The 27,295-nt window shown below is 36.5% G+C and overlaps 2 protein-coding genes and 1 pseudogene across 2 annotated transcripts in view; 1 reads left to right on the top strand and 2 right to left on the bottom strand.

Annotated features, from left to right (window-relative positions):
- The window catches only part of LOC135214044 (nephrin-like), a 35,871-nt gene extending 20,351 nt beyond the window's left edge, over positions 1 to 15,520 (bottom strand). The window contains exons 1-10 of the mRNA XM_064248157.1: positions 15,407 to 15,520; positions 14,291 to 14,479; positions 8,909 to 9,020; positions 7,425 to 7,600; positions 6,348 to 6,534; positions 3,198 to 3,310; positions 2,648 to 2,750; positions 1,648 to 1,811; positions 1,072 to 1,201; positions 281 to 426 (exon numbers count right to left, since the gene is read on the bottom strand). Of these exons, the coding sequence (XP_064104227.1) occupies positions 281 to 426; positions 1,072 to 1,201; positions 1,648 to 1,811; positions 2,648 to 2,750; positions 3,198 to 3,310; positions 6,348 to 6,534; positions 7,425 to 7,600; positions 8,909 to 9,020; positions 14,291 to 14,381 (1,222 nt within the window). The 5' untranslated portion in view covers positions 14,382 to 14,479; positions 15,407 to 15,520. The remainder of the gene's footprint in view (positions 1 to 280; positions 427 to 1,071; positions 1,202 to 1,647; positions 1,812 to 2,647; positions 2,751 to 3,197; positions 3,311 to 6,347; positions 6,535 to 7,424; positions 7,601 to 8,908; positions 9,021 to 14,290; positions 14,480 to 15,406) is intronic.
- Positions 1 to 27,295, top strand: part of LOC135214186 (nephrin-like) — a 137,297-nt gene that overhangs the window by 76,781 nt on the left and 33,221 nt on the right. The window lies entirely within an intron of this gene.
- The window catches only part of LOC135214043 (nephrin-like), a 10,232-nt pseudogene continuing 802 nt past the window's right edge, over positions 17,866 to 27,295 (bottom strand).

The following is a 27,295-nucleotide window of genomic DNA, read 5'->3' as shown; positions in this document are numbered from 1 at the left end:
TACCTAAAACTTACAAATGGCGTAACTATCTAAAGCCCGGGACGCAGTGTTACCATACAAAAACACCACAGGTGGATGGACAGATGAAACAAAACAGAGTATAGTGACGAGCACAGCAGTTGTGATAGGACTAGCTGTCTCGACTCACTCGGATGCAAGCTCTCTCTCTCTCTCTCTCTCTCTCTCTCTCTCTCTCTCTCATACACACACACACGCTTTTGTTTGTAATCATACATACACAGACATACACATACACAAGTAAAATGTAATTTAGACTTACGAGTAACGACCACAGCAGTCTTGATCGGCCTAGCGGACTCGACTACGTTCGAAGCCAGGCACTTGTAGAACCCAGTGTCAGCTCTGGTGACGAAGTCGATCAGAAGTCGAGCTTCGCTTACACCCCAAGACAACACCTCGCGGATGCTTCAGAGAAAGATTCAGAGAAAGATTAACGTTCTTTTACAAGCTAATTTAAACTGAGGAAGTGTTTTAATGAGTCTACAGTGGTTCTGAAAGAAAAATGAAAATGTGGGATTTGGCAAATATTTCGTGACTTTTTTTTCTTTTAAGAAAAAACCGCATTCACTAACTGAAGAGTAATATGATATATGATGAATGTACGTATGTATGTATATGTATGTATATATAACACATATATTTACATAAGTATAATTTTAATATATATATATATATATATATATATGATATATATATATATATGTGTGTGTGTGTGTGTGTGAATTTTATATATATATATATATATATATATATATATATATATATACATGTTAGTATAAAATAATAACCCCCCTTCTTATATATACATATATTTTATATATTATACATACATATATTATATATATAGATATATATATATATATATATATATGTAAATAAAATTGTTATAACTATGCATACACATACATTCATAAACAACAATCCAGAAAGCCAAACCCTTTCAATCACTAGCAAAATCCAATCACATTAATCACACTAAATCAAAGTCACTCGAGATAACACAATCCAATTCTGAATCTTCAAACTAATCACGCACGGGTGAAATCTCACCTAGAGTCGTTATCCTGGGTGAACCAGGTGATATTCGGCGTGGGGTTCCCGATGGCGGAGCAGGTGATGACGGTCGAACCATCTTCGTCTACCGTGACCCTCTTCGGCGCCATGATGCTCTCAGGTCCGTCTTGTGGGAGGCAGGAGAAGAAGAAGAAGAATCATGCTTTTAGGAAATGTAAACACAGTCATGCTTTTAGGAAATGTGAACATTATCATGCTTTTAGGATATGTAAACATGATGATGCGTTTAGGAAATGTAAACATAATGCTTTTAGGAAATGTGAACATGATGCTGTTAAGAAACGTAAACATAATAATGCTTTTAGGGAAATGTGAACATAATGATGCTTTTAGAATATGTATATATGATGATGCTAAAATTTTAGGAAATGTAAACGTAATGATATTAAATATGTATGTTTTTTTAATCGGAAAGACATCTGGGTCTATGAACAAAATAGTCCAAGTAACTTGGTCTATTTATCTGGCATCTGTCTACGCTTCAGAGAGAGAGAGAGAGAGAGAGAGAGGGAGAGAGAGAGAAAGAGAGAGAGAGATAGAGCCTAAATTTACAGAGGACGTTGATGACAAAGGAGGCATTGACGACGCCCCTGGGACTTTCGGCGGTCACGGAGTAACCCCCTGCCTCCTGGCGGTGTACCCTCTTCATCTCCAGCAGGCCCCCGCCCTCCTCCTGGTCCTCCTGAATTAGGACGGGGCCTCTCCACCACTTGTAACTGGGACAGTGCGAAGGAAGAGGGAAGGTTATTCTATAATTCTATATATATATTATATATATATATATATATATATATATATATATATATATAGTATTGTTTATATTTAATCTCATAAAACATTTTTTTTTTAGACATGGTCAGGTTCTGTAGGAATCAGATTAAATTTATTATGTATGTATGTATGTATGTATGTACTAGAAATAAGAAAGAACTATATTGCAGACGTTCAAAGAAATTCAAAGAAATTAATATAAAAAAATATAATATGGTAAACACAGAATCCAAAGAAAATTCGTCACTATTATTATTATTATTATTATTATTATTATTATTATTATTATTATTTTATTATTATTATTATTATTATTATTATTATTATTATTATTCGGATGAACCCTACAGGGGGCATCAAATTGAAATTCAAGCATCCAAGGAATATTTTGGTTTTCATTAAAGAGAAGTAAGAGGAGCTAAAGGGGAATAAAGAAAGAAGAGATCACTTATTAAAAAACAAAAATAAATTTAAAACATTAATTAATAAATAGATAAAAATGTATGTTAATTTTTAGAATGCAAGGATAACATTAGGATAGTAATGCATTGCATCTCTGCTTGAATTTTCGAAATTTCAGTTGCACGTGGAATAAAGGACCTCTGGAACCAAGAAGTTCGACAGGGAGGCCCATTGACCGCATATTGGTGCTGCTGTTCAGCGAGTCTGGTTGCTCGGCAGATGAAAGGGGATCAGGGATCAATTTTGAACGTGAGGGATCTCTGTTGAAAAGCAAATATTACGTCTATTTCAAAGCCTCGACTTCGAAAAAGGAACTCACGTCACAGGAGGTGGGTTGGCATCGGCTACTGCCTTGAGGAGAAGGTCATCTTTCTCCCTGACCTCCACTACCCCGCTGGGCACGTCTTTCCATACAGGTTCATCTGGAAAAAGACAAGACATTCTAGTCAGTAGACATTCCGGTCAGTAGACGTTCCAGTCAGAAGACATTCCAGTCAGTAAACATTCCAGTCAGCAGACATTCCAGTCAATAAACATTCCAGTCAATAAACATTCCAGTCAGTAGACATCCCAGTCAATAAACATTCCAGTCAATAAACATTCCAGTCAGTAGACATCCCAGTCATCAGACATTCCAGTCAGCAGACATCCCATTCAGCAGATATTCCAGTCAGTAGACATTTCAGTCAGCAGACATTCCAGTCAGCAGACATTCCAGTCAGTAAACATTTCAGTCAGTAGACATTCATTCTGACAGACATCCAGTTCATTCTTAGGACATTCCAGGCAGCAGACGTTCCAGTCAATCTTTCCAGGCAGATTCGTTGAGGAAGGTGAATTTCAGAGACCATCTTTCCAGGATTACTTACGTAACACGTTGAGAGTAACGTTGGTCGTTACGGTAACGCCCAGACCGTTCGTGGCGTCACAGATGTACGTCCGTTGATTGTCCTCAATTAGGGCCCTGACTTCCAGCTCGGATCTTCACAGAGGAAGAGAAGAAGAAGAAAAGAAGAGGCTATACGTGACGGAATACAGAAAGGGGATACAGACTAAAAGTTTACCAAAGGACATTGAAAAAATCTATTTAAAATCACGTTCAGATGATATCCAGACACTAATACTTACAGAAAATATTTCGTTTAAGTAGATAAAGCTACATAATTACTTACACTTTCACAAGCATGGAATAATAATTGACCCCCGAAGTGGATATTGAAATTAGAATGAAAAATATTTAATTCCCTTAACGATGAAAAAGTTGTTTATTTCTATTATTTTTTACCCTTATTCTCGCCAGAGAAAGTCAGCGAATGATGTAATTAGTTATTTAAAATAAATAGTTAAAAATCATTCTTCCAGTCCCGTCTATATTGAAACAAAGAGGAAAAAAACAAGGCGTGATCCGACCCCCAGCTAACTCGGAACGCGCACTAAAATCTACGGTCAATTATCACGTTGTTCCACCAACGGAAATTAAATTAAATACGCTATATTTTATTAGACATACTTGTTCTGTGCCGTTTATCATGCACATTATTTTTTACATTTTCATTCTATTAAATAAATCACAAATATTATATCCTAAACTTCCTTTTTCAGATCTTTTTAGGCTTTTCCATAGACCTTTCCTACACCTCAAATAAAAGCAACAACAAAGTAATTTGTAGGCTTACTCCTCGAGTAAGCGAAAACAGCTCGAAACAAATACATGATGACGATAACGAAGTAATTATTATCTCCTTGCTAATAAGAGAAGGTTGAATGGATTATGATAATCAGTTTTAAGTAACCAGTTAATAATAATAATAATAATAATAATAATAATAATAATAATAATAACTAATATAATAATATAATATAATAAAACTAATTTATTCTTATTAAATAGTGAAAATTTAAGACAGAAATCGATAGGTAATATTCTTTAACAAAAATAACACACAATTATATAAATGAATTCCATGTCAATACGATTCATTTATATGATTTTGAATTTTTATTGCATAATAGTATATCACAATATTATGCAATTCTTGGTAATAATAATAATAATAATAATAATAATAATAATGATAATAATAATAATAATAATAATGCTAAAAAATATCCACAATTATATATAAGAATATATTTCTATGTAAAATATAAAACAAAGACTTTCGAACACCTTCCTCATCAGTGTAACGTTGCACTGATGAGGAAACGGTGTTCGAAAGTCTTTGTTTTTATATTTTTACATAGAAATATATTTTCATATATAATTGTGGATATTTTTAACAATTTGTTTGTTTACACGAAGCGTGTGAATTTCTTAACAACAACAACAACAACAACAATAATAATAATAATAATAATAATAATAATAATAATAATAATAATAATAATAATAATAATAATAATAATAATAATAATAATAATATCAGCTCAGGTTATATACACGGTACATACAAGACAATCCACGATATCTATATATGTGACAAAAAAATAAATTATAATAATAAACAGTTTCACCCAAAAATCACAGGATTTAGAATTTTTCTGAAATCCCTGTGGATTTTTCACCATTTAACAACACTGTACCATGTTATCTTATGTATCTAGATTGTGATAAGTTATTGTCTCTACTTTGTATAGCTCATGTTTAGGGCCTTGAGCTGAAATTAAATTATTATTATTATTGTTATTATTATTATTATCATTATTATTATTATTATTATTATTATTATTATTATTATTATTATTATTATTATTATTATTATTATAAGAGTTCCACAATAATAAAAAAAAATGTTGCGAGTTCGTGTATAATGTAAAAACCCTTTACAAAGCTTTCGAACATTTTTTATTTATTTATGTTTTTTTTTTTACTATAGATTATTATTATTATTATTATTATTATTATTATTATTATTATTATTATTATTATTATTATTATTATTATTATTATTATTATTATCATATAGCATCTATATTCCAAAGCGATAAACGGTACAGTCTTCTGGATTGTCCTATTTCAAGAAATACTTTATGCCGACAATTTATACTTGATCATCGGGTATTTATATGCGAGATCTTCACACGGGATTAGTATTCTTCTGCTCACTTGCAAATCAATTTCAAAAGGATTGATACTTTTATTTGTCAGCAGAGAGACGAGGATGTTCTCCCGAGGGAGAAATGTTTTCGAAGACTCTCGTAACGTCTTGGTGATAGATGGAAATGTTTTCCCTCCGCTGGCACTGACTACAGAAGCCTTACTTTAACTTTTTTTTGTTTAATAAGTGATGGCTAGTTTTTTGTTGTTGTTGTTGTTGTTGGGCAGGGGGCGTGGGACTTATACCGCGCCTAGGTTATAAATGAATGTTGTATGAACATACGCACATACAAACATGCACGAATCACGTTTTATACATAGGTAATGCCATGTGTATGTATATATATATAAAGATATATATATATATATATATATATATATATATATATATATATTTTTTTATGAATTTTTATTACATCACTGTGATTCATATACATTCATTAAGCTACAGATGTTCTTTTTTTGTAGCTTAATGCATGTATACGAATCACGTTGACGTGATAAGAATTCATAATATGGCTACGTGCGGCAAACGTTCGACTTGGTTAACGTGGCAGAGGGGGTTGGATATCGATTCTAATTACAAATACCTGAGTTCGACAGAGATTTGTAAGCGCGAATTGGATATTAAAGGACATTTGTAGCTTAATGCATAAATAATAATATACGTGAACATTACATTCATATATGTACTACATACATACACACAAACATATATAGTATATATTCTATGAAACTCATTTTTTAAAAACCTACCTAAACCCCTCTCTTGGTGACCTGACCTCCTTATGCATTCTGTGGCACTCACTGGCACTCTATTCCTAAAAATCTACTTAAACCTTCACCTGGTGACCTGACCTCCTTATAATTTCTGTGGCACTCATTGGCACTAAATTCTTAAAAATCTGCTCAAAGCTCTCACCTGGTGACCTGACCTCCGTAGAGCCCTGGCCTGTTCATCGAAGTGGCTCCGTAGTTGGTGACGGAGCCCGACCTCCAAGTGATACTCGAAGCGGGGAGGCTCGAGGACGACTCGCAGATCAGTTTGGCCACTTGACCTGCCGAGACGTTGGTCGGGGACACCCAGGCCTTCGCCTCCCAAGGAGGAACTGGAGAGAGAGAGAGAGAGAGAGAGAGAGAGAGAGAGAGAGAGAGAGAGAGTTAGAAAATGTCAATTCATCTATGTTTCTATAGATCTAATACAATTGTTATTTCAATTCATGCTACAATAGTTGCTACTATTACGAATCCATAAGACAGTAATTACTACTGGTGCAAATCCATAATAGTTAATGCTATTACAAATTCATAATAGTTAATACTATCACAAATCCATAATAGTTACAGCTATCACGAATCCATAATACTTACTACTATTAGAAGTCCATAATACAGTAGTTACTACTATTACAAATCCATAAGACAATAGTTCCTATTATTACAAATCCATAATTATTGTTAATGCTATCATCAATCCACAATAGTTACTACTATTGAAAATCCATAACCATTAATGCTATTACAAATCCATAAAAGTTATTTCTATTACACATCCACAATGCTTTGTATTTCTAACAGCTTGGGATAACGAAGGAACGCTGCAATGAACCAGAAGTAATGCCTACAGTGCATCGTGTGAGGTGCACTGACGGCATTATACCCCTCCTACGGGGAGATTCGTAAGAACTGAACAAAATGCCAGAACAACAATTAAACAACCAACATCATAACAAGAGAATTACCCTAAGAAAACTTACAATTAAACAACCAACATCATAACAAGAGAATTACCCTAAGAAAACTTACAGCAAAAAAATAAACAAAATACCAGAACAACAATTACACCATTAATTCAGAAAAACAACTAACATTACAAGAAGAGAAGTACACGAAAAAAAAACTCGCAGTAAACATTGAATAAAATACAAGAACAATTACACCAACAATTAGGAAAAACAACCAAACATCACAACAACAAAATTAACTGAAGACAACTCACAGAACAGCTCGATGGCAGTATTGGCCACGAGAGGGATGTCAGTGGCTGGATTCGTCACGTGACAGGACACCTTGGCTCCGTTGTCGGAGGCCGTGACCTCTGTAACGGCTCTCGCTCTGGTCACCCTCCCGTCAACGGTCACCTCCGTCAGAAGCTTCTCGTGCCCTTTGTAGATCCTGCGGGAGGAGAGGGCTGTTCTCGTCGTTATTTATTATTTTGATTGGATTCGATATTACTGTTGTTAAGGGTTGCTTGTTGTAAGTGAAATATGGGAATATTTTCGATATGGAATGATATATATATATATATATATATATATATATATATATATATATATATGTATAATATATATATATATATATGTGTGTGTATAGTATATATATAGTATATATATATACTATATATATCATATATACTATATATATATATATATATATATAAATTATTTTACGAATAAGAATAATTGAAAAACCGTTGGTGAACGAAATAAGGAACTTTTTCTAGTAAGAAATTTATATAAATTTATAACAAATCAGGAAATTAACAAATTATTTGTGAACGAAATAAGGAAGATTTAAAATCTATTTGTGAACAAAGTAAGGAATTTGTCTGGTAAGTCTATAAATGAGGAAATAAAAAAAAATATTTGTGAACGAAATAAGGAATTTGTCTATTAAAAATATATAAATTTATGAATAAGAAAATTTCATCATTTTATTTGTGAAAGAAATAAGAAAATAAGAATTTTTGTTTTGATAATTTACCAGGCAAGTATGACTTATTTCTGACAAGGTAAAAAGCTGTAATCAGACAAGATTTTGACATTTGCCAAGTAGGTAAAAACATATTCCCTGACAAGATATTAAGATTTGCCCACAAGACAAGATTTTGACTTATTCTCAAAAGTCTCCCCTGACAAGATTTTAACATCTGCCCAAGAGTAAAAAAAAAAAAAAAATTGTTCCAGACAAGATTCTGACTTTGTTTAAAAAAAACAGTCTTCCCAGATTCTGACATCTGTCCAAAAAGGTAAAAAAAAAAATAAATAAATAAAAACGTCTTCTCTGACAAGATTCTGACATTTGCCCAAAAAAGTAAAAAGGAAAAAAAAGTTCCCAGCCAAGGTCCTGACATCTGTACCCACCCAAAAAAAATTAAATAAAAAAAATTTCTTCCTCGACAACATTCTGACATATGCCAAAAAAAGAAAAAAAAAAGTTTCCAGACAAGGTTCTGGCATCTACCTACAAGGTTAAAGGAAAAAAAAAAAGTCTTCCTAGACAAGATTCTGACTTAAAAAAAAAAAAAAAAAAAATGTATTCCCAGACAAGATTCTGACATCTGCCAAAAAATGAAATTTTTGCAGACAAGGTTCTGACATCTACGTAAAAGGTTAAAAAAAATAAAATAAAAAAAAGTGTTCCCAGACAAGATTCTACCATCTGCCCAAAATTGAAAAAGGGGTCCTCTGATTAAGTACCCACGTGACGCCCGGATGTGGGTTCCCTCCTGCGCTGCTGCACTTGACCACCAGCTGCCCTCCTGCCACCACATCCCCCACCCCTTCCACCTGCAGGCTGGGGCGTCCAGGGGGCCCTGTGGGAAATGGAATGGCACTTAGTGAAGAGAGAGGCACATCTCCTTAAATGTGTGTGGCGGGAAAGGGAGATAAACGTGAGAGGATGAGAAACAAGATGAACAAGAGGATTTTAAAAACATAGAGAGGAATTTCTGTAAATACGTTCACTTTTCAGTCAAGGGATGAAAAGAAGAAGAAGAAGGAGAAGAAGAAAAAGAAGAAAACGAAGAAGAAGAAGACAGGCCTGATGAAAACAGAAACGAATAACTGATAATAAGGGTGATATCAAGAGGATGAGGGCTTCTTTGAAGAAAATATTTAGAACTGAAGAGAATAGCCAGGACTGGTATAATGATTATGCATAACGGGAAAAAGAAAGCGAGAGAGGGAGAGAGAGAGAGAGAGAGAGAGAAGAGAGAGAGAGGTACATCACTGCAACTTCAAGAAAGAAGAGGGAAAATCATCCCAGACGTAAATCTAAGAGCCATTTATCATATCGTATTTTTCTGGAGCCAAACAGAATCAAGTCGTCCACGGAGATCGCGAGAGGTCCTGCCACAACACCCCCCCCCCCCCCCGGCCCCTCCCCCCCGTCGAGGAAAGCCAAGAAGATGAAGAAGAAAGAAAAATTATAAGCTGCAAATAGTGAAGGAGGAGAAGACGAAAGAAATGTGTGTGAAGAGGGAATGATGGGAACAGAAAGTAACTGTGATGAGAAGGAGGGTGAGGATTGAAGAATAAGTGGCATTAAGAGAGAGAGAGAGAGAGAGAGAGAGAGAGAGAGAAGAGAGAGGCAAAGGGAAACACTGCTGTCATTAGAAGAATAATGTCAATCCGAGGCCTCGGAGGAATCTATTGATCCGAGATCTCGGAGGAACCTTTTGAACCGAGACCTCGGAGGAATCTATTAAACCGAAACCTCGGAGGAATCTATTGAACTGAGACCTCGGAGGAATCTTTTGAACTGAGACCTCTGAGGAACCTTTTGAACCGAGACCTCGGAGGAATCTATTAAACCGAAACCTCGGAGGAATCTATTGAACTGAGACCTCGGAGGAATCTATTGAACAGAGACCTCGGAGGAATCTTTTGAACTGAGACCTCTGAGGAACCTTTTGAACCGAGAGCTCTGAGGAACCTTTTGAACCGAGATCTCTGAGGAACCTTTTGAACCGAGACCTCGGAGGAATCTATTAAACCGAAACCTCGGAGGAATCTATTGAACTGAGACCTCGGAGGAATCTTTTGAAGTGAGACCTCGGAGGAATCTATTGAACTGAGACCTCGGAGGAATCTTTTGAACTGAGACCTCGGAGGAATCTATTGAACTGAGACCTCGGAGGAATCTATTGAACTGAGACCTCGGAGGAATCTTTTGAACTGAGACCTCTGAGGAACCTTTTGAACCGAGAGCTCTGAGGAACCTTTTGAACCGAGAGCTCTGAGGAATCTACTGAACCGAGACCTCGGAGGAATCTTTTGAACTGAGACCTCGGAGGAATCTATTGAACTGAGACCTAGGAGGAATCTATTGAACTGAGACCTCGGAGGAATCTATTGAACTGAGACCTCGGAGGAATCTTTTGAACTGAGACCTCGGAGGAATCTATTGAACTGAGACCTCGGAGGAATCTATTGAACTGAGACCTCGGAGGAATCTTTTGAACTGAGACCTCGGAGGAATCTATTGAACTGAGACCTCGGAGGAATCTATTGAACTGAGACCTCGGAGGAATCTTTTGAACTGAGACCTCTGAGGAACCTTTTGAACCGAGAGCTCTGAGGAACCTTTTGAACCGAGAGCTCTGAGGAATCTACTGAACCGAGACCTCGGAGGAATCTTTTGAACTGAGACCTCGGAGGAATCTATTGAACTGAGACCTCGGAGGAATCTATTGAACTGAGACCTCGGAGGAATATATTGAACTGAGACCTCGGAGGAATCTATTGAGCTGAGACCTAGGAGGAATCTATTGAACTGAGACCTCGGAGGAATCTAATGAACTGAGACCTCGGAGGAATCTATTGAACTGAGACCTCAGAGGAATCTATTGAACTGAGACCTCGGAGGAATCTATTGAACTGAGACCTCGGAGGAATCTATTGAACTGAGACCTCGGAGGAATGTATTGAACTGAGACCTAGGAGGAATCTATTGAACTGAGACCTCAGAGGAATCTATTGAACTGAGACCTCGGAGGAATCTATTGAACTGAGACCTCGGAGGAATCTATTGAACTGAGACCTCGGAGGAATCTATTGAACTGAGACCTCGGAGGAATCTATTGAACTGAAACCTCGGAGGAATGTATTGAACTGAGACCTCGGAGGAATCTATTGAACTGAAACCTCGGAGGAATGTATTGAACTGAGACCTCGGAGGAATGTATTGAACTGAGACCTCGGAGGAATGTATTGAACTGAGACCTCGGAGGAATGTATTGAACTGAGACCTCGGAGGAATGTATTGAACTGAGACCTCGGAGGAATCTAATGAACTGAGACCTCAGAGGAATCTATTGAACTGAGACCTCGGAGGAATCTAATGAACTGAGACCTCAGAGGAATCTATTGAACTGAGACCTCGGAGGAATCTATTGAACTGAGACCTCAGAGGAATCTATTGAACTGAGACCTCGGAGGAATCTTTTGAACTGAGACCTCGGAGGAATCTATTGAACTGAGACCTCGGAGGAATCTATTGAACCGAAACCTCGGAGGAATCTATTGAACTGAGACCTCGGAGGAATCTATTGAACTGAGACCTCGGAGGAATCTATTGAACTGAGACCTCAGAGGAATCTATTGAACTGAGACCTCAGAGGAATCTATTGACTGAGACCTCAGAGGATCTATTGACTGAGACCTCGGAGGAATCTATTGAACTGAGACCTCGGAGGAATCTATTGAACTGAGACCTCGGAGGAATCTATTGAACTGAGACCTCGGAGGAATCTATTGAACTGAGACCTCAGAGGAATCTATTGAACTGAGACCTCGGAGGAATCTATTGAACTGAGACCTCAGAGGAATCTATTGAACTGAGACCTCGGAGGAATCTATCGAACCAAGACCTCGGAGGAATCTATCGAACCGAAACCTCGGAGGAATCCATTGAACTGGGACCTCGGAGGAATCTATTGTGAAAAGAAGTCTCGGATGAATTTATTGACCAGATTCCAGCCTGTATTCTTCCTTCTTCTTCCTTCTCCTCCTCCTACTCTTCTTCTCCTTCTTGACTTCCCTGACAGGAGACAAGACCTCTTCGCATTCACCCCGGCCACCGGATTCCCTTTGGCTCCCGAAAGATGACATGATAATTGGGTCATTCACGTCTGGGATGATATTTCCTCCCCTCTTTCTCGAAGTTACAGCAGTATATGTCTCTATCTTTCTATCTATCTGTCCAATTAGTCATTCTCTCTCTCTCTCTCTTTCTAGTCTTTCCCATTCATATTAATTCGTATGTATGCAAGTATATATATGTATATCTATATAGGTATATAGATCCAATAATATACATCTCTATCTATCTTTCTTTCTAATCAACCAGTTTCTCTCTCTCTCTCTCTCTCTCTCTCTCTCTCTCTCTCTCTCTCTCTCTCTCTCTCTCTTCCATTCATATTAATTCGTATTATGTACGTATGTATATGCATATCTATTTAGGTCCAATAATATGCATCTCTATCTATCTCTTTCTTTCTAATCAACCACGTTCCCTCTAGGTTATCCCACTTATACCAGTATGTATGTATGTATGTATGTATGTATGTATGTATGTATGTATGTATGTATGTATGTATGTATGTATATATATGACGTATCAATATCATGCAGGTTAATATTAATATAAAACGAAAAGAGATCCCTTTTGACCAGCTCATAGTAACACGAGTAATGGCAAGTTGAATTAACTAAATGGCATACAAATGATTCCTTTCAGCCCAAGAGCCCATTTCGTATGGTTGAATATGTATGAAACTGCATTTAACCCACTTCAGTCGTACGCAATGATTCATTTATATTAATTCTTCATAAATGACTAAATTTTCCATTTTTTTAATGAAAATATCAACTACGAAATGGGCAAAAACATTTACGGTGATTACTTCGAACTGGAATTGCTAAAAACATTTCATTGCATTTAATATTGTTAAATTGTTCCGTTTCAATATTTTGGGGAGAATTTCAGTTAGAAAGCCTCTATAAAATGGTGTGATCAAGTAGAATGGTCTGCAAGATTTATTCTTGTTTTTCAGAATTAATCTAGATGCTTAACTAGGATCCATGTTCCTGATCATTTTTTGTCTTTTCAGAATAAATCTAGATGCTTAACTAGGATCCATGTTCCTGATCATTTTTTGTCTTTTCAGAATAAATCTAGATGCTTAACTAGAATCCATGTTCCTGATCATTTTTTGTCTTTTCAGAATAAATCTAGATGCTTAACTAGGATCCATGTTCCTGATCATTTTTTGTCTTTTCAGAATAAATCTAGATGCTTCATTACGTTTTATTTAGAAAGTTTTGCTGATAATCATATCTAAAATTTAGAGCATATTTAAATTTGTATGTTAAGCTTAAGTTTACTTAGATGTTATAGAACAGACAATCTTAAATTCTAGTATAAAACAGACAACGTTATTCTAAATTCCAGTTAACAATCTCATCTCTGAATGGAGAAGATGGGTGGAAATTTCTGCCAGAATTTTCAGCATCTGTTGAAAAGCTCCCCCACATTAACAACTGACGTTTCGTGGAGTAAAAATTCATTTTTTTCGTGATTTAAGATGAGTAATAAACAAATTTCTGTACGATTCAAGAATACAGCTAGAAATCATAACTAATAAATTCGTCACTCAGACAGAACAATAAATTCTACCCATACTGATTTCAGAAAAAAAACAGCATCACTTCATTCTCAACTTCCTTATAAACTGATGAGAACCTGAAGTCTTCCCCAGATTGATTTCAGCAAAATAAAAATCTGCATCAATTCAGTCCTTCAAATAAAGCAAAATGTTTAAGAACTCAATCCCATTTTACCTATAAATAACTCTGATAAAAAGAACCTGAAGTCTTTTTCAGTGATTTCAGAAAAAAGCACCAATTCAGTCCTTAATCTAAAAACCAAAAGGTTAAAAAATCCAGTCCCAACTTACTGATAACACTGATGAGAAGAACCTGAAGTCTTCCCCCCCCCAAAAAAAAAAAAAAAAAACAACAACAACACCAATCCAGTCCTTAATCTAAACACCAAAGGTTTAGAAATTCAGTCCCAACTCACTTATGACACTGATGAGACGCGTCTCTCTGGCTACCTCGTCACTGGCGGAATTGTAAGCTCTGCATTCGACGCTGATTTCCGCCAGACTCATCGACCTCTCCAGGCTGTAATTCAGGTCAGACGAGGTCACCCAGCCTCCTCCCCCTTCTCCCTCACTCACCAGCGAGGATACAGTGGCCACCTCGACTCCTGCGGGAGGTGGAATAAGGGAGAAAGTTACAATAAAGTAGGGAGAATGTCAGGTACGATTTAGTTCAGAGAACCTTATTATAGTAGATTCTCATCAACCGTGCATCTGATGTCTAGAACAGTCCGTTACGGCACTCCTTATTGGCTGTTGAGCCAATCATAGGGCTGGAAACTCTCAGTCTCTGTGGAGAGTCCACACAGGCAGGATGTGTGTTCCACCTCTCCTGAGGGATTCTTTTGACAGACGTACCTCTCAGGAGAGGTTGATCATACATCCTCCCTATGTGAACTCTCTCGAGAGACTAAGAGTTTCTAGCCCTGTGATTGGCTTATCAACAGCCATTTAGGAGAGTCGTAAGGGATTGGCCTAGACAACAAACGCACGGTTGATGTGAATGTAAGATTCACGTCAACATTGCATCTAATGTCTATTACCAGAAATGAAGGAGAAAAGGTTGGATATTAGACGTATCAGTTTCCCTGTTTCATTCTGTGATTAGATCTCCATCCTCGGAGAGCATGAATAACGATAATATTCGCTTCTGGATCATAAAGGTCTTCGACTGAAGCGTTGAAAAAAATGTGACATTTTGACCTCAGTAAAACTAACCTAAGAAATTGAAGAAAACAGTTATACTTCGGAAAATTTAGGTTATCGTAAATAACACTCATATTCACTTCTGGATCATGAAGGTTTTCAATTGAAGCGTTGAAAAAAAAAACGTGACCTTTTGACCTCAAAAAACTGACCTGACGAAACTGGACAAACCAAAGTAACTACCATTTTATCTCGCCTCTGACTTAGCAGAGTCTGACCTTAAATAATTCTAGGGCTACGAACTTTTTTTCACTTTTTTTCTCGAAAATCTACGAATCTATCTCCTTTCTGACTCAGTAAAGTCTGAGAAATGAAAAATTGTCACTCACCGTGAACCAACCAGTTGATTGATGCTGAGGGATTGGCCCTGGAGGTCAAGCAGGTCAGAGTAAAGGTCTGCCCAGCTGCCACGACTGATGGGCCTTTGACCACGACCCGTTTTGGACTGTCTGTGGTGGTGGGGTGGTGAGGGGGGTTGAGAAAGAAAGGTTAGGGACAGGTACATAAGTATGTGTAACCAAATAGCTCAAACTAAATTATGAAAATGTGCTGAGAACTTCAAGGATTTTCGTATTCTGTTCAACCCTCTCTCTCTCTCTCTCTCTCTCTCTCTCTCTCTCTCTCTCTCTCTCTCTCTCTCTGTGTTTATCTGCCTCGCTCTCTCAGTCTCTTCCTGTCTGTCTGTCTCTCTCTCTCCCTGTCTCTATTTCTTTGTCTCAGTCTCGTTCTCTCTGCCTTCTACTCACTTTATCTCACTCTCTCACTTTCATTGTCTCTCTTTTCCTCTCTTCCTGTCTCTCACTTTATACCACTATCTCTCTCTCTCTCTCTCTCTCTCTCTCTCTCTCTCTCTCTCTCTCTCTCTCTCTCTCTCTCTCTCCATGAAATCGCGACCTCTACACTTCAGGTCCCATTGCATCCTAGCAAATCGGAGATAAATAATACTCCCTTGACAAACTCTCTAAGTGACCTGACACCACCTTGCATATCTAGAAGCCCCTCTGTTCACATCATCGTTATGAAAACCCTCGTTATTCGTCATTATACCCTCGACAAAGGTCACCAACGTTCAACGCACTCATAACGCATCCATTATCATCAACGTTGGTGAGGGCCTTTACCAAAGTGAATTAACATGAAGGGTTCCTGTCTATTATCCTTAATCGAAAACGGGTGGAGGTTCATCACTTATACTCATTACATAAGTATATAAGTCGTTAAGTGAGACATGTTTTAGTTAATAGAATCTTAAGAGACGATACGTTCCTGCACTGCAAAGTCGCTCATTCCTCTGAGATGATAAAATTCTAATGGAATTATTCGTGCCCCGTAATTGACACAATTACTTCGCCGCTGAGGGACTGCTTTCAATTCATAAAATCGTGTTTGAGCTAATATACATAGTTCTGTTTAAACTGACAAGATACTTTACGAATTAAAGCTTACCTTTGTAGTTAATTTTGCCTGTTTGAGTTCATTCATTATTTCTGAGTGAACAAAATAGTTTTTTTTTTAAATGTTACCTGGAACTGACACCCGGGTTTTCGTGTTACTTTTTGTGATGAAAGAGAGAGAGAGAGAGAGCTAAACTTGTTTGAATTAATTAATTACTGCTACAAGAATAAAACAGTTTTTTCTTTATGTTTACATGTTACCTGGAATTGATGAGTCACTGCCTAGTTTTACTGTTACTTTTCATGTTTTACATATACCTGAGAGAGAGAGAGAGAGAGAGAGAGAGAGAGAGAGAGAGAGAGAGAGAGAGAAAACTATCCGTTACAAAAGGGCACATTGTAAAGTACGACGTCGAAATGAGTTTTTGCTTGCAAAGGCGGAAGTTCTTTGTAGGAGAAAATGGACGCTGGACTTACAAAAGGCGAGAAATGTGTATCTCCTCTCTCTCTCTCTCTCTCTCTCTCTCTCTCTCTCTCTCTCTCGGCACAACAAAATAACAAGGAACCGAAGGAAACTCTTTCTTGGTGAAAATGGACACTGGAACTTTCAAAAGGTGAGCAATGTGTACTTTTTCCTTTCTCTTTTCCTTTCTCTCTCTCTCTTCTCTCTCTCTCTCTCGCTCTCTCTCTCCTCTCTCTCTCTCTCTCTCTCTGTCTCTCTCTCTCTCTCTCAGGAACTGAAAATGGGGCAGGCGTATTTCATCATACCCTTCTGTACCTCAGCTTTTATTCACGTAGTTTTTCTCATTGAAACAGTTTTCTTCATAGCGTTTTTTTTTTTTTTTTTGTTTTTTTTTTTTTTTTCTTGATTGTAATGTTTTCATACGCATGACTTTTTTCGTTTTAGTTTTAGTACATTTTCATACTGGAGAATTTTTTCATGTTTCATTTTAGGATTTACGTCTTCTTTTTCATATAAATATTGATGCATTGATGAATTTTATTATTGTATTTCTTTATAATTGTCAAGATATTTTTTTTTTCAAATATTTTCTTATCGCTTTATCTTAAGTATTATATGGCTGAGATTGACTTATTTATAGCTTTTGCTCGTTTTTGCATTGCATACCATTTATCAACCTGTAACTGTTTATAGGCCACACTGAAATCGTTTATGGAACCAGTTCAATCTGCAACAATCTCTTTTACTTTATATATTCTTGTTATGAAGCATTTTTCTTAAACATTGTCTCGAAGCATGAAGTAAGAAGCAAATAAAATGATAAAAATTCTAACTCATAATTTCGCTTACTTAATAAATCATCGTCCTGAAGTATTTTCTTAACAATGCCTCATCAATGACGTAAGAAGCAAATACATAACAAAATCCAAACTTACAATGCACAGTGGAAGGTGACGTTGGCACTCAGCGGCTCGTCGACCATCTCGTTCGACAGCCTGGCACTCGACAAAACGGCCTTATCGTCTTCCGGCTTCACCCTGAAGACCAGACTGAGTTTCCCGTCTTTGTTACTTCTTTCCTCATCTCCTGAAGTGAAATTCTGAGGATCCAGGAGCTGCCCGTCCTTGTACCAGGTGAGTTCTGGGGTGGGATTGCCCCCAGGGGATTCGCAGGTGAGAGTGACGAGCTCCCCAGCTTTCAGAACATCCCCCGTGAAGTACCCGCTGATGGCCGGGGGTTTTGGCGGATCTGAGAGAGAAGAAGAAGAAGAAGAGCGGGGTTTGTTTACATTGGTGCGAGATTGAGGGAGCTGCTGGTTGGATGATGAAGGTTTGTTTCTGGTGCGAGTTTTTGGTAGTAGTTCAAGAGTAATATTACTTAGGGTTTAATTTCATCTATGAAATGTAAAGTTTTGTATCGTTCCTGATTTTGACAAATAAACATTTGAATTACATGTCACTATATAAAGAATCGTATATGTACTCTATCAAACGTAATTGATTCACACAAATAAATATGGAGAGACGTACCACATAATTATCTTTGCATAAGGAATAAGATTTCGGTCTCTTAGAGAGAGAGAGAGAGAGAGAGAGAGAGAGAGAGAGAGAGAGAGAGAGAGAGAGAGAGATGATTCACACCCAAATAAATATTGACAAATTGACCAGATAATTATCTTTGCATAACGAATACGATTTTGGGCTGAGAGAGAGAGAGAGAGAGAGAGAGAGAGAGAGAGTAGAGAGAGAGAGAGAGAGAGAGAGATGGGCCACTTAAGGGTTGTTTTTGATGAAAATCCGTTCCTGGAATAACAAGGCCCCTTTCCATTCCCTTCTAAAAAAAAAAAAAAAGGTAGATGATTCCCATTCATATTAGGCTTCAGTGATCAAAGTCCTCTAAAACTAATTAAAAAGGTTTTAGGAGATTCTTCCCTTAATCTGTAAACTCCGAAAGTTTTATAGGTTATTAGTTTTATAGGTTGCTATAAGTTGTTGCACCATGCCTATTTCGAAGTTGCTTCATCTTTATTATTATTATTATTATTATTATTATTATTATTATTATTATTTTATTATTATTATTATTTTATTATTATTATTATTATTATTATTATTATTATTATTATTATTTTATTCAGAAGATGAACCTTATTCATATAGAACAAGCCCAACACAGGGCCACTGACATTGAAAATTCAAGCTTTCAAAGAATATTATGGTGATTAATCGAAAGACGTAACCGAAGGCAAAGGGCAATACAGAAGAACAGATGAATTGATAAATAAATAAATAAGTAAATAAACCAATAGATGAAAAATAATAAACAAATGGAAAACTACAAATACTTGGTTATACGCTTGGAACTTTCTGCATCCTCAACAGAATACAAATATCACAAATTTCATGAAAATTCAGCTAAAAATGGTTAATAAATAAAAACATACAAAATGCATTTCAGCCCACGAGTGCATTACAAGATCACGTCCATCCAACCTTCCTCCATAGTAACAACTTACAAACAACTTGACATAAACATACGCATCTTCTCAACTCACGCAGGATGGACAAGACTACGGAGGCCACCAAGGACGTCGGGGAATTCATGAGGGACGGGTGCAACGCCCTGCAGAGAACTGCTGCCCGTCGTCGTCAGCCTCGGGCGTGATGACCAGGTTGGCTCACGACGCTCCACCTGCGCCCTTTGGGGAGGTCTCCAATCTCCAATCTCTCCGCATGGAGATCTGCAGGAGAATGTGAGAGGAGGACATTTAGACAGAATAACTTCGTTCAGACGTCGACTTGTATTCAACTATTTATGTTACTATGCTTGTGATAAGTTGCAGACATGTGTGCCATAAGTTGTCGACTTGTTTTTGTTAGTGGGTGAGCTAGAAAAATAGTTTTGAAATTTTTTATTACTAAATAAAGACATATTTATTGATATCTTTTTAGCACAGACACTTACACGCACATGTCGGCAACTTCTCGAAAACAGGTCAGAAACATATCGCACACAAGTCGCATACATGTTGAATGCAAGTCAAGGACTTGCTGGTAGTCCGAACAAGTGCTTCGTACGATTATTGGGGCGTTTGCAAAAAGTGGTTTAATTCTGAAATTCTGAGGTTTTCAGGCAGTTTTTTTCTGTGTGACTTTCACGCACCTGAATAAAAATATGTCGAAAACCTGTGGTACGCATGTCGCAAAAAGTTTGAGGACAAGTTAATGTCCGTAAGTGGGGAAAGAATCTTTAAAAAAATGCATGATGATCATAGGAAGCTCGTCAGGGCTATCACTAAGTCGTTGACTTGTACTCAACAAATTTGTGATGTGTGTGTGTGACAAGTTGCCAACATGTCTGCAACATATTTCTGACATGTGTGCCATAAGTTGCCAACATGTTTATGACAAGTTGACATGTGTGCCATAAGTTACCAACAAGTTTCTGATGTGTGCAATTAGTTGCCAACATGTTTGCAATGTTTCTGACATGTGCCATAAGCTGCCAACATGTTTATGACAAGTTGACATGTGTGCCGTAAGTTACCAACAAGTTTCTGATGTGTGCAATTAGTTACCAACATGTTTGCAATGTTTCTGATATGTGTGCCATAAGTTGCCAACATGTTTATGACAAGTTGACATGTGTGCCATAAGTTACCAACAAGTTTCTGATGTGTGCAATTAGTTGCCAACTTGTTTGCAATGTTTCTGACATGTGCCATAAGTTGCCAACATGTTTATGACAAGTTGACATGTGTGCCATAAGTTACCAACAAGTTTTTGATGTGTGCAATTAGTTGCCAACATGTTTGCAATGTTTCAGGTATGTGTGCCATAAGTTGCCAACATGTTTTGACAAGTTGACATGTGCACCATAAGTTGCCAACAAGTGTCTGACATGTGTGCAATTAGTTGCTAACATGTCTGCAACAAGCTTCTGACATGTGTCATAAGTTGCCAATATGTTGCGGACATGTGTGCAATAAGTTGCCAACAAGTTTCTGACATGTGTGCAATAAGTTGCCAGCATGTTTGCGACAAGTTGCTGACATGTGTGCAGTTAGTTGTCAACATGTTTGCCAAAAGTTGCAGACATGTTTCTGACATAAGCAATCTTGAAACTACTGAACCCAAGCACATCTCATTCACATACCTTGATCCAACATGAATCCGTTTCTGTACCAGGCGACGGACGGGGCCGGCCTTCCGTCCTTGACGACGCACTCCAACTGGAGGGTCTGCCCCGTAATCCCCTCCACCTTCTTCCCGCCCTGGTCTCCCGTGACGCTGATGCTCGACGGAGGCACTGGGGAGGGAAGATAGATTCGTGTTCCACGTTAGTCAGTGGGTTTTGGAACTGGGTAGTTTGTGCTTTGTCGGAATGTACTATAATGAAGTAGTGTAGAGAAGAGAAGTGAACTTGAACTCGAATATACTATAGTATAGTACAGTACATGACGCTGGTAATAACACTTTAGTACTGTAATTACTATAGTTCAGTATACTATAGTAAAATCATTTTTTGCAGCAATAAGTAGTATAAAATAGTACAATACAGTTCCAGATAGTAAGTCGTGGCAAAGCTACATTATTTCTTTACATTTAAGTGCATAGAATATTCCTCAAAGGCGATTTACTATAGCTTAGCACAGTGTTGTGAAACTTTTCATTCATACAATTACGTCAGGGTGGGCAAACATTAATATTCTCAAACTTTCCTTTTTAAGAATTCTACCTTCCGTCAAAATAATGGTTGCTGTCATCACAACGTCCAGAGAAAAAGGTCGAGTAATGTTGCATCGTAATTAAAAAAATGGAAAGGCAGGAAAAAGTTTGCAAGTCACGACGCCTTTAGTCCGGAATCTCATCTTTTTTAAGAACCAAGTTTTCCAGCAACTTTTCACGCGTACAATACTGGCCCTCTTTTTGCCTTATTCGCAGTTTTTTTCAAGTCTCGAATTTTACCGCTTTCGTCAACGACTCCAATTCTGTAAATAAAAGTCGGATCCGAGTCTCGGACCTCCGCAAATAGGAAATAAAAGGCTTAAACAGTTTCCTGGCTGGGAAATAGAGGAAGCGTTTTTTTGTGTGTTTTTGTGTCTCGTCTGAACGGCGCTAAAACTCTTTGAGGCGAGAATTCATTTTTGGCGTTTTCTGCAGTTTTTGCGGGTCGGAACCTCATCTGGGGCCCAGAAAAATAGCATTTTTAAAATATTTTCTGATTGGTTGCTAGTGATTGAAATGAAGAATTAAGTTCGTTTTTTTTATTATTTATTAATATTTGTCTCTTTCGTTTGCCGTTCTACTATTGTATTTCAGTTTCCAAAAGAGGAAAGTTTGCAATGAACTATGTCTTTTGTCTTTTTTTCTCTTCGCTTATTTCTTTATCTTGTGTCGTTTATTCTTTTATTTCTCTTTCTTATGACTTTTTTCTCACATTTTGTTTTTGTTTTCGTCTTTTTAATCAAAAACACTCTTATAAATCAGTCTTTATTTTCTTTTGCTTTCGTGTTTCCCTTAAGAAGTTTTGCATTCAAATAATTCTGTATGTTCAGTTGTTCATGAGAAATATATAAAACTACAAAGATTAAAAAAAAACATTTAGCGAATTTTACAAGAGTAATTACACTCATAAGTGTTGAATACACTCTTAAATTTTGAAACCGGAATACTTAAAAAAAATTTGCAAAATGACATTTCTGGTTATCTGAATATTCATGTAATAAACCTAATTATAACGAGCTTAGGACTTCAAAATATTTCCTACGTATTCTCTAACCGAAATTGTTTTTAGACATTAAACTGAAAACTGTAGAGTAGGATAATACATTAAGATAGTGATAATCATATTAATTCTCTTGTTATAAGTTATTTTCTGTTATAGCAAGGAATTGTGTAAACTCGCAAAATGTCACCATTAAAGAAGGTAAATAAAAACTCTGGAGACGCAACATGACCAAACAGAAAAATCTTCTGTGAGTTTTAAACGACAACAAGCACAGGAACCTACAATTCCGACGAGAATACAAGGAGGAGGTATTTGCCATGCATATAAGGTGTGAGAAAATTCAGTAGGAGATAAACAAAATGATTTCAATGGTTTTATACCCTCCATGAATTTTCTCGAGGAAGAGATACTCGAATACAAAGCAGCAGAAATGCAATATTCTTAATACTTTTATTTTCCAATAAATTTTCGTGAGAGAGTGAAAATGCTAGTCGGTGTATGAATACATTTGAAGAATATTATAAGTCATACATGCTGATGCCATCTTTCATTCACTGATTCTTAATCATTTGTGTTTTTATTCTATATATATAGTTTTTCACCTTTTATTCATTCCTAATCCTTATTCATTTTGGAGACTCATTCAGTGCTACGCTGCTTTCTTTTTTAGTCATTAATTCATTTTTCATAAATCTTATTCATTTTGTTGACTCATTTCATACCTCAAGGTTAATTTCTCATTCATTATTTTATTTATTCTCGAAATTTTATTCACTTTCTTGATTCATTCGATACCTCGCTCTTCCCACACAATTCATTCCCAGCCTCTTCATCTTATCGGTTCATTCGTTGCTTCACTCTTCCCCATTCATTCAGTCAATCATTCATTATAGTATTCATTCATTTATTCATTATATCATTCATTCAATCATTACACTAATAATTTGCTATTCATTCAATCAATCATTCATTATATTATCCATTTGTTATACATTCAATCATTCATTATATTGATATTCATTCATTCATTGTATTATTATTCCCTCATTCATAGAACTGTGATTCATTCATTCCTTCATTATAGTATTCACTCATTTATTAATTATACTGTTATTAATTTATTCATTCACAGTATTATTAGTCATTGATTCATTATACTGTTATTCATTTATTTATACATTGTACTACTAATCATTCATACATTATACTATCATTAATTCATTATTTATACTGTTATTCATTTATTGTATCATTAATCATTCATCCATGATATTATCACTCATTCATTAGTTATTCATTTATTCATTCATTGTATCATTAATCATTCAATTATTACATTATCACTCATTCATTCATTATACTTTTATTCATTTATTCATTCATTGTATCATTGGCCATTCATTCATTAAATTATCACTCATTCATTCATTATACTGTTATTCATTCATTGTATCATTAATCATTCATCCATTATATTATCACTCATTCATTCATTATACCGTTATTCATTTATTCATTCATTGAATCATTAATCATTCATCCATTATATTATCACTCATTCATTCATTATACCGTTATTCATTTATTCATTTATTGTATCATTAATCATGCATCCATTATATTATCACTCATTCATTCATTATGTTATCATTCAATCATTATATTGTTATTCATTCATTGTATCATTAACCATTCATGCATCATATTATCACCCATTAATTCATTATATTATCATTCAATCATTATATTGTTATTCCTTCATTGTATAATTAATCATTCATGCATCATATTATCACTCATTCATTCACTATATTATCATTCAATCATTATATTGTTATTCATTCATTGTATCACTAATCATTCATGTATCATATTATCACTCATTCATTCATTATGTTATCATTCAATCATTATATTGTTATTCATTCATTGTATCATTAATCATTCATGCATCATATTATCACCCATTCATTCATTATATTATCATTCATTCATTATATTGTTATTCATTCATTGTATCATTAATCATTCATGCATCATATTATCACTCATTCATTCATTATATTATCATTCATTCATTATATTGTTATTCATTCATTGTATCATTAATCATTCATGCATCATATTACCACTCATTCATTCATGACATCATCATTCATTCGCCCTGAAGAACTGACCCATCACGGTGACATTGGCCGCTGCCCAGAGGGCACTGGTCGTGGCAGTGGGTCCCACTTGGCACTGGTACTCCCCGTCGTCCTCCAAGGTCGTGCCGTTGATGACCAGGTGGTGTTCGCCCTTCGCGGGGTCTCCCGAGTAGGAGTACCGAGGGTATCCCGGGACATCCCTCTCGAAGCCTGGGGATGAGGGTTCAAAGGGAAGAAAGAAAGGATCTGCTTGGTGAAGGATATCTTCGTTGCGAAGGATGTGTGCTATTATGAAATTCGGATTTACACACAGGCACAAACACACTCATATATATGTGTGTGTATGTAGATATATATGCATACATATACATATATATGCAAGCACATACATGCATAAATACATATATATGTATATATATATATACACATAAATACATACGTACGTACAAATGTATGTATACATGCTTGTATATATATATATATATATATATATATATATATATATATATATATATATCTGTAGACAGATAAATAGACAGAGAGATAGAAAGACATGACTGATTCTCAATCAAATCTAAAACAAAGCTAAACAGCAAGAAGAAAATCCACTTCAACCAAGAAGAAAACCCTCAGTCAGTAATACATCTAAAAAGTACTTGTGTCAAAATCATACTTTGATTACTTTCCGATAGTAGTAATTGGCAGAAAAAGCATCGACACGGGCAATATCCATAATTTTCATTGGCGTCCAGTTATAACCAAATAAGACTAATTGACTATCAGGGAAATGAAATGTGATGTACTCACTGGGCAAAACAACCCTTTTAATTCAATTCTCTTAATATAATTAGCTTCAGTTTTCTATTTTCGCTGGTTATTCATTCATCATTGGGTTGTGTGTTTCATTTGCTGAGTGGGAATGAGTTTAGCATTAACATTGGATTGACTTCCAAGTGCTTCTGAAATTAGTATCTGGAGTTTTTTATTAGGTCGTTAAAATTGGCTTAATTCCATTGGGATTTGACGCTTAATGCCGTTCGTAAATATAAGAACTGTGAACGAATATATATGGGATTAAGCAATGGAATTTGTAGCCTTGAAACCTTGATATTTAAAAAAAACTATATTTATATAAGAATATACGAATTCATACTATCCATGGAACTGGAACAATGGAATTTTGTGGCCTTATCATTTACATAAACTGACGAAATTGAACTAATGAATATAGGAATTTAGAATATCCTTGGAACGGGACAATAGATTTCATGTCCTTATAATTTTCATGAACTGACGTTAATTTAACCAATAAATATGGAATTAAAACACGCCATCTGAGAATTCTTTTGGGCAATGCCGCATGTCACAACCTGTCTAGAAGCAGTCTTAAATTGACTGATTGATTTACGATATTTAGCCTGTCAAGCCACGCACGAGGGCATTTTTGGCAACTGAGTCCTCAAGACAGTAACAGTTAGAGGTGCTGGACAGCAAGACTGAAGAAAGGAGCAGGGAATGGAGGTCAAGTAAAAAAGGCTTAATGAATTGGTGCAGCTATGTAGATTCACATCACCCGTGCATTTGATGTTTCTAGGCCAGTCCCTTACGACGCTCCTGATTGGCAACTGATAAGCCATCACAGGGTTGGAAACTCTTTCTCTCTCGAGAATTCACATAGCAGGATGTATGTTTCCGCCTCTCCTGAGGGATACTTTTGAAAGACGTATCCCTCAAGATTCCTCCCATGTGAACTCTCTCGAGAGAGAGACTAAGAGTTCCCAGCCCTGTGATTGGCTTATCAGTAGCAAATCAGGAGCCTAGACGTCAAATGCGCGGGTGATGTGAATCTACCATAAACATGACTCCATGTATCTGCTACTCACTCACTCTCTCTCTCTCTCTCTCTCTCTCTCGTCAGTAGAACTCACCAAGGCGAAGCCATCCTTCGTCCACTGCGTCTTCCCCTGCTGGTTCAGAACGACGCATTTGAGAAAGACGTCGTCGCCGGCGTTCACTTCGACGCTCTCGGGAACCACGGCGAACTGCTGGCCTGATCGTCAGGTTTCTCCTGTATAAGAGGAAGAGAAAGAAGGTAGTTTCAGGGTTAGTTGTAAAAAAAAAAAAAAAAAAAAAAAAAACAACTTTGGGATTCTGGAGTTTACAACTTTCTTCGCGGCAAATGCTGTAAGAACTCTCACCAACGATCCATGAAACTCTCAGTCACGCCCATGAAACTTTCAGCAACGTCCCGGTGGTGGCCTGTGTTGTTGGCACCTATAGCGTTGCTATAGAACGCACGAGCATAGCTAATTTTACCTTAAATAAAATTAAAACTACTGAGGCTAGAAGGGCTGCAATTTGGGGTATGTTTGATGATTGGAGGGTTTTTAAGCTCTGAGTGCGGACATCAAAAATGCGAACTGGACAGACAACAGCCATCTCAATAGCTTTTCTTTGGCAGAGAGCTAATACAGGATCTAATTC

This window comes from Macrobrachium nipponense, chromosome 45, assembly GCF_015104395.2.
Source record: "Macrobrachium nipponense isolate FS-2020 chromosome 45, ASM1510439v2, whole genome shotgun sequence".
Lineage (NCBI taxonomy): Eukaryota > Metazoa > Arthropoda > Malacostraca > Decapoda > Palaemonidae > Macrobrachium > Macrobrachium nipponense.
This window is presented reverse-complemented; position numbering and strand designations above follow the sequence as displayed.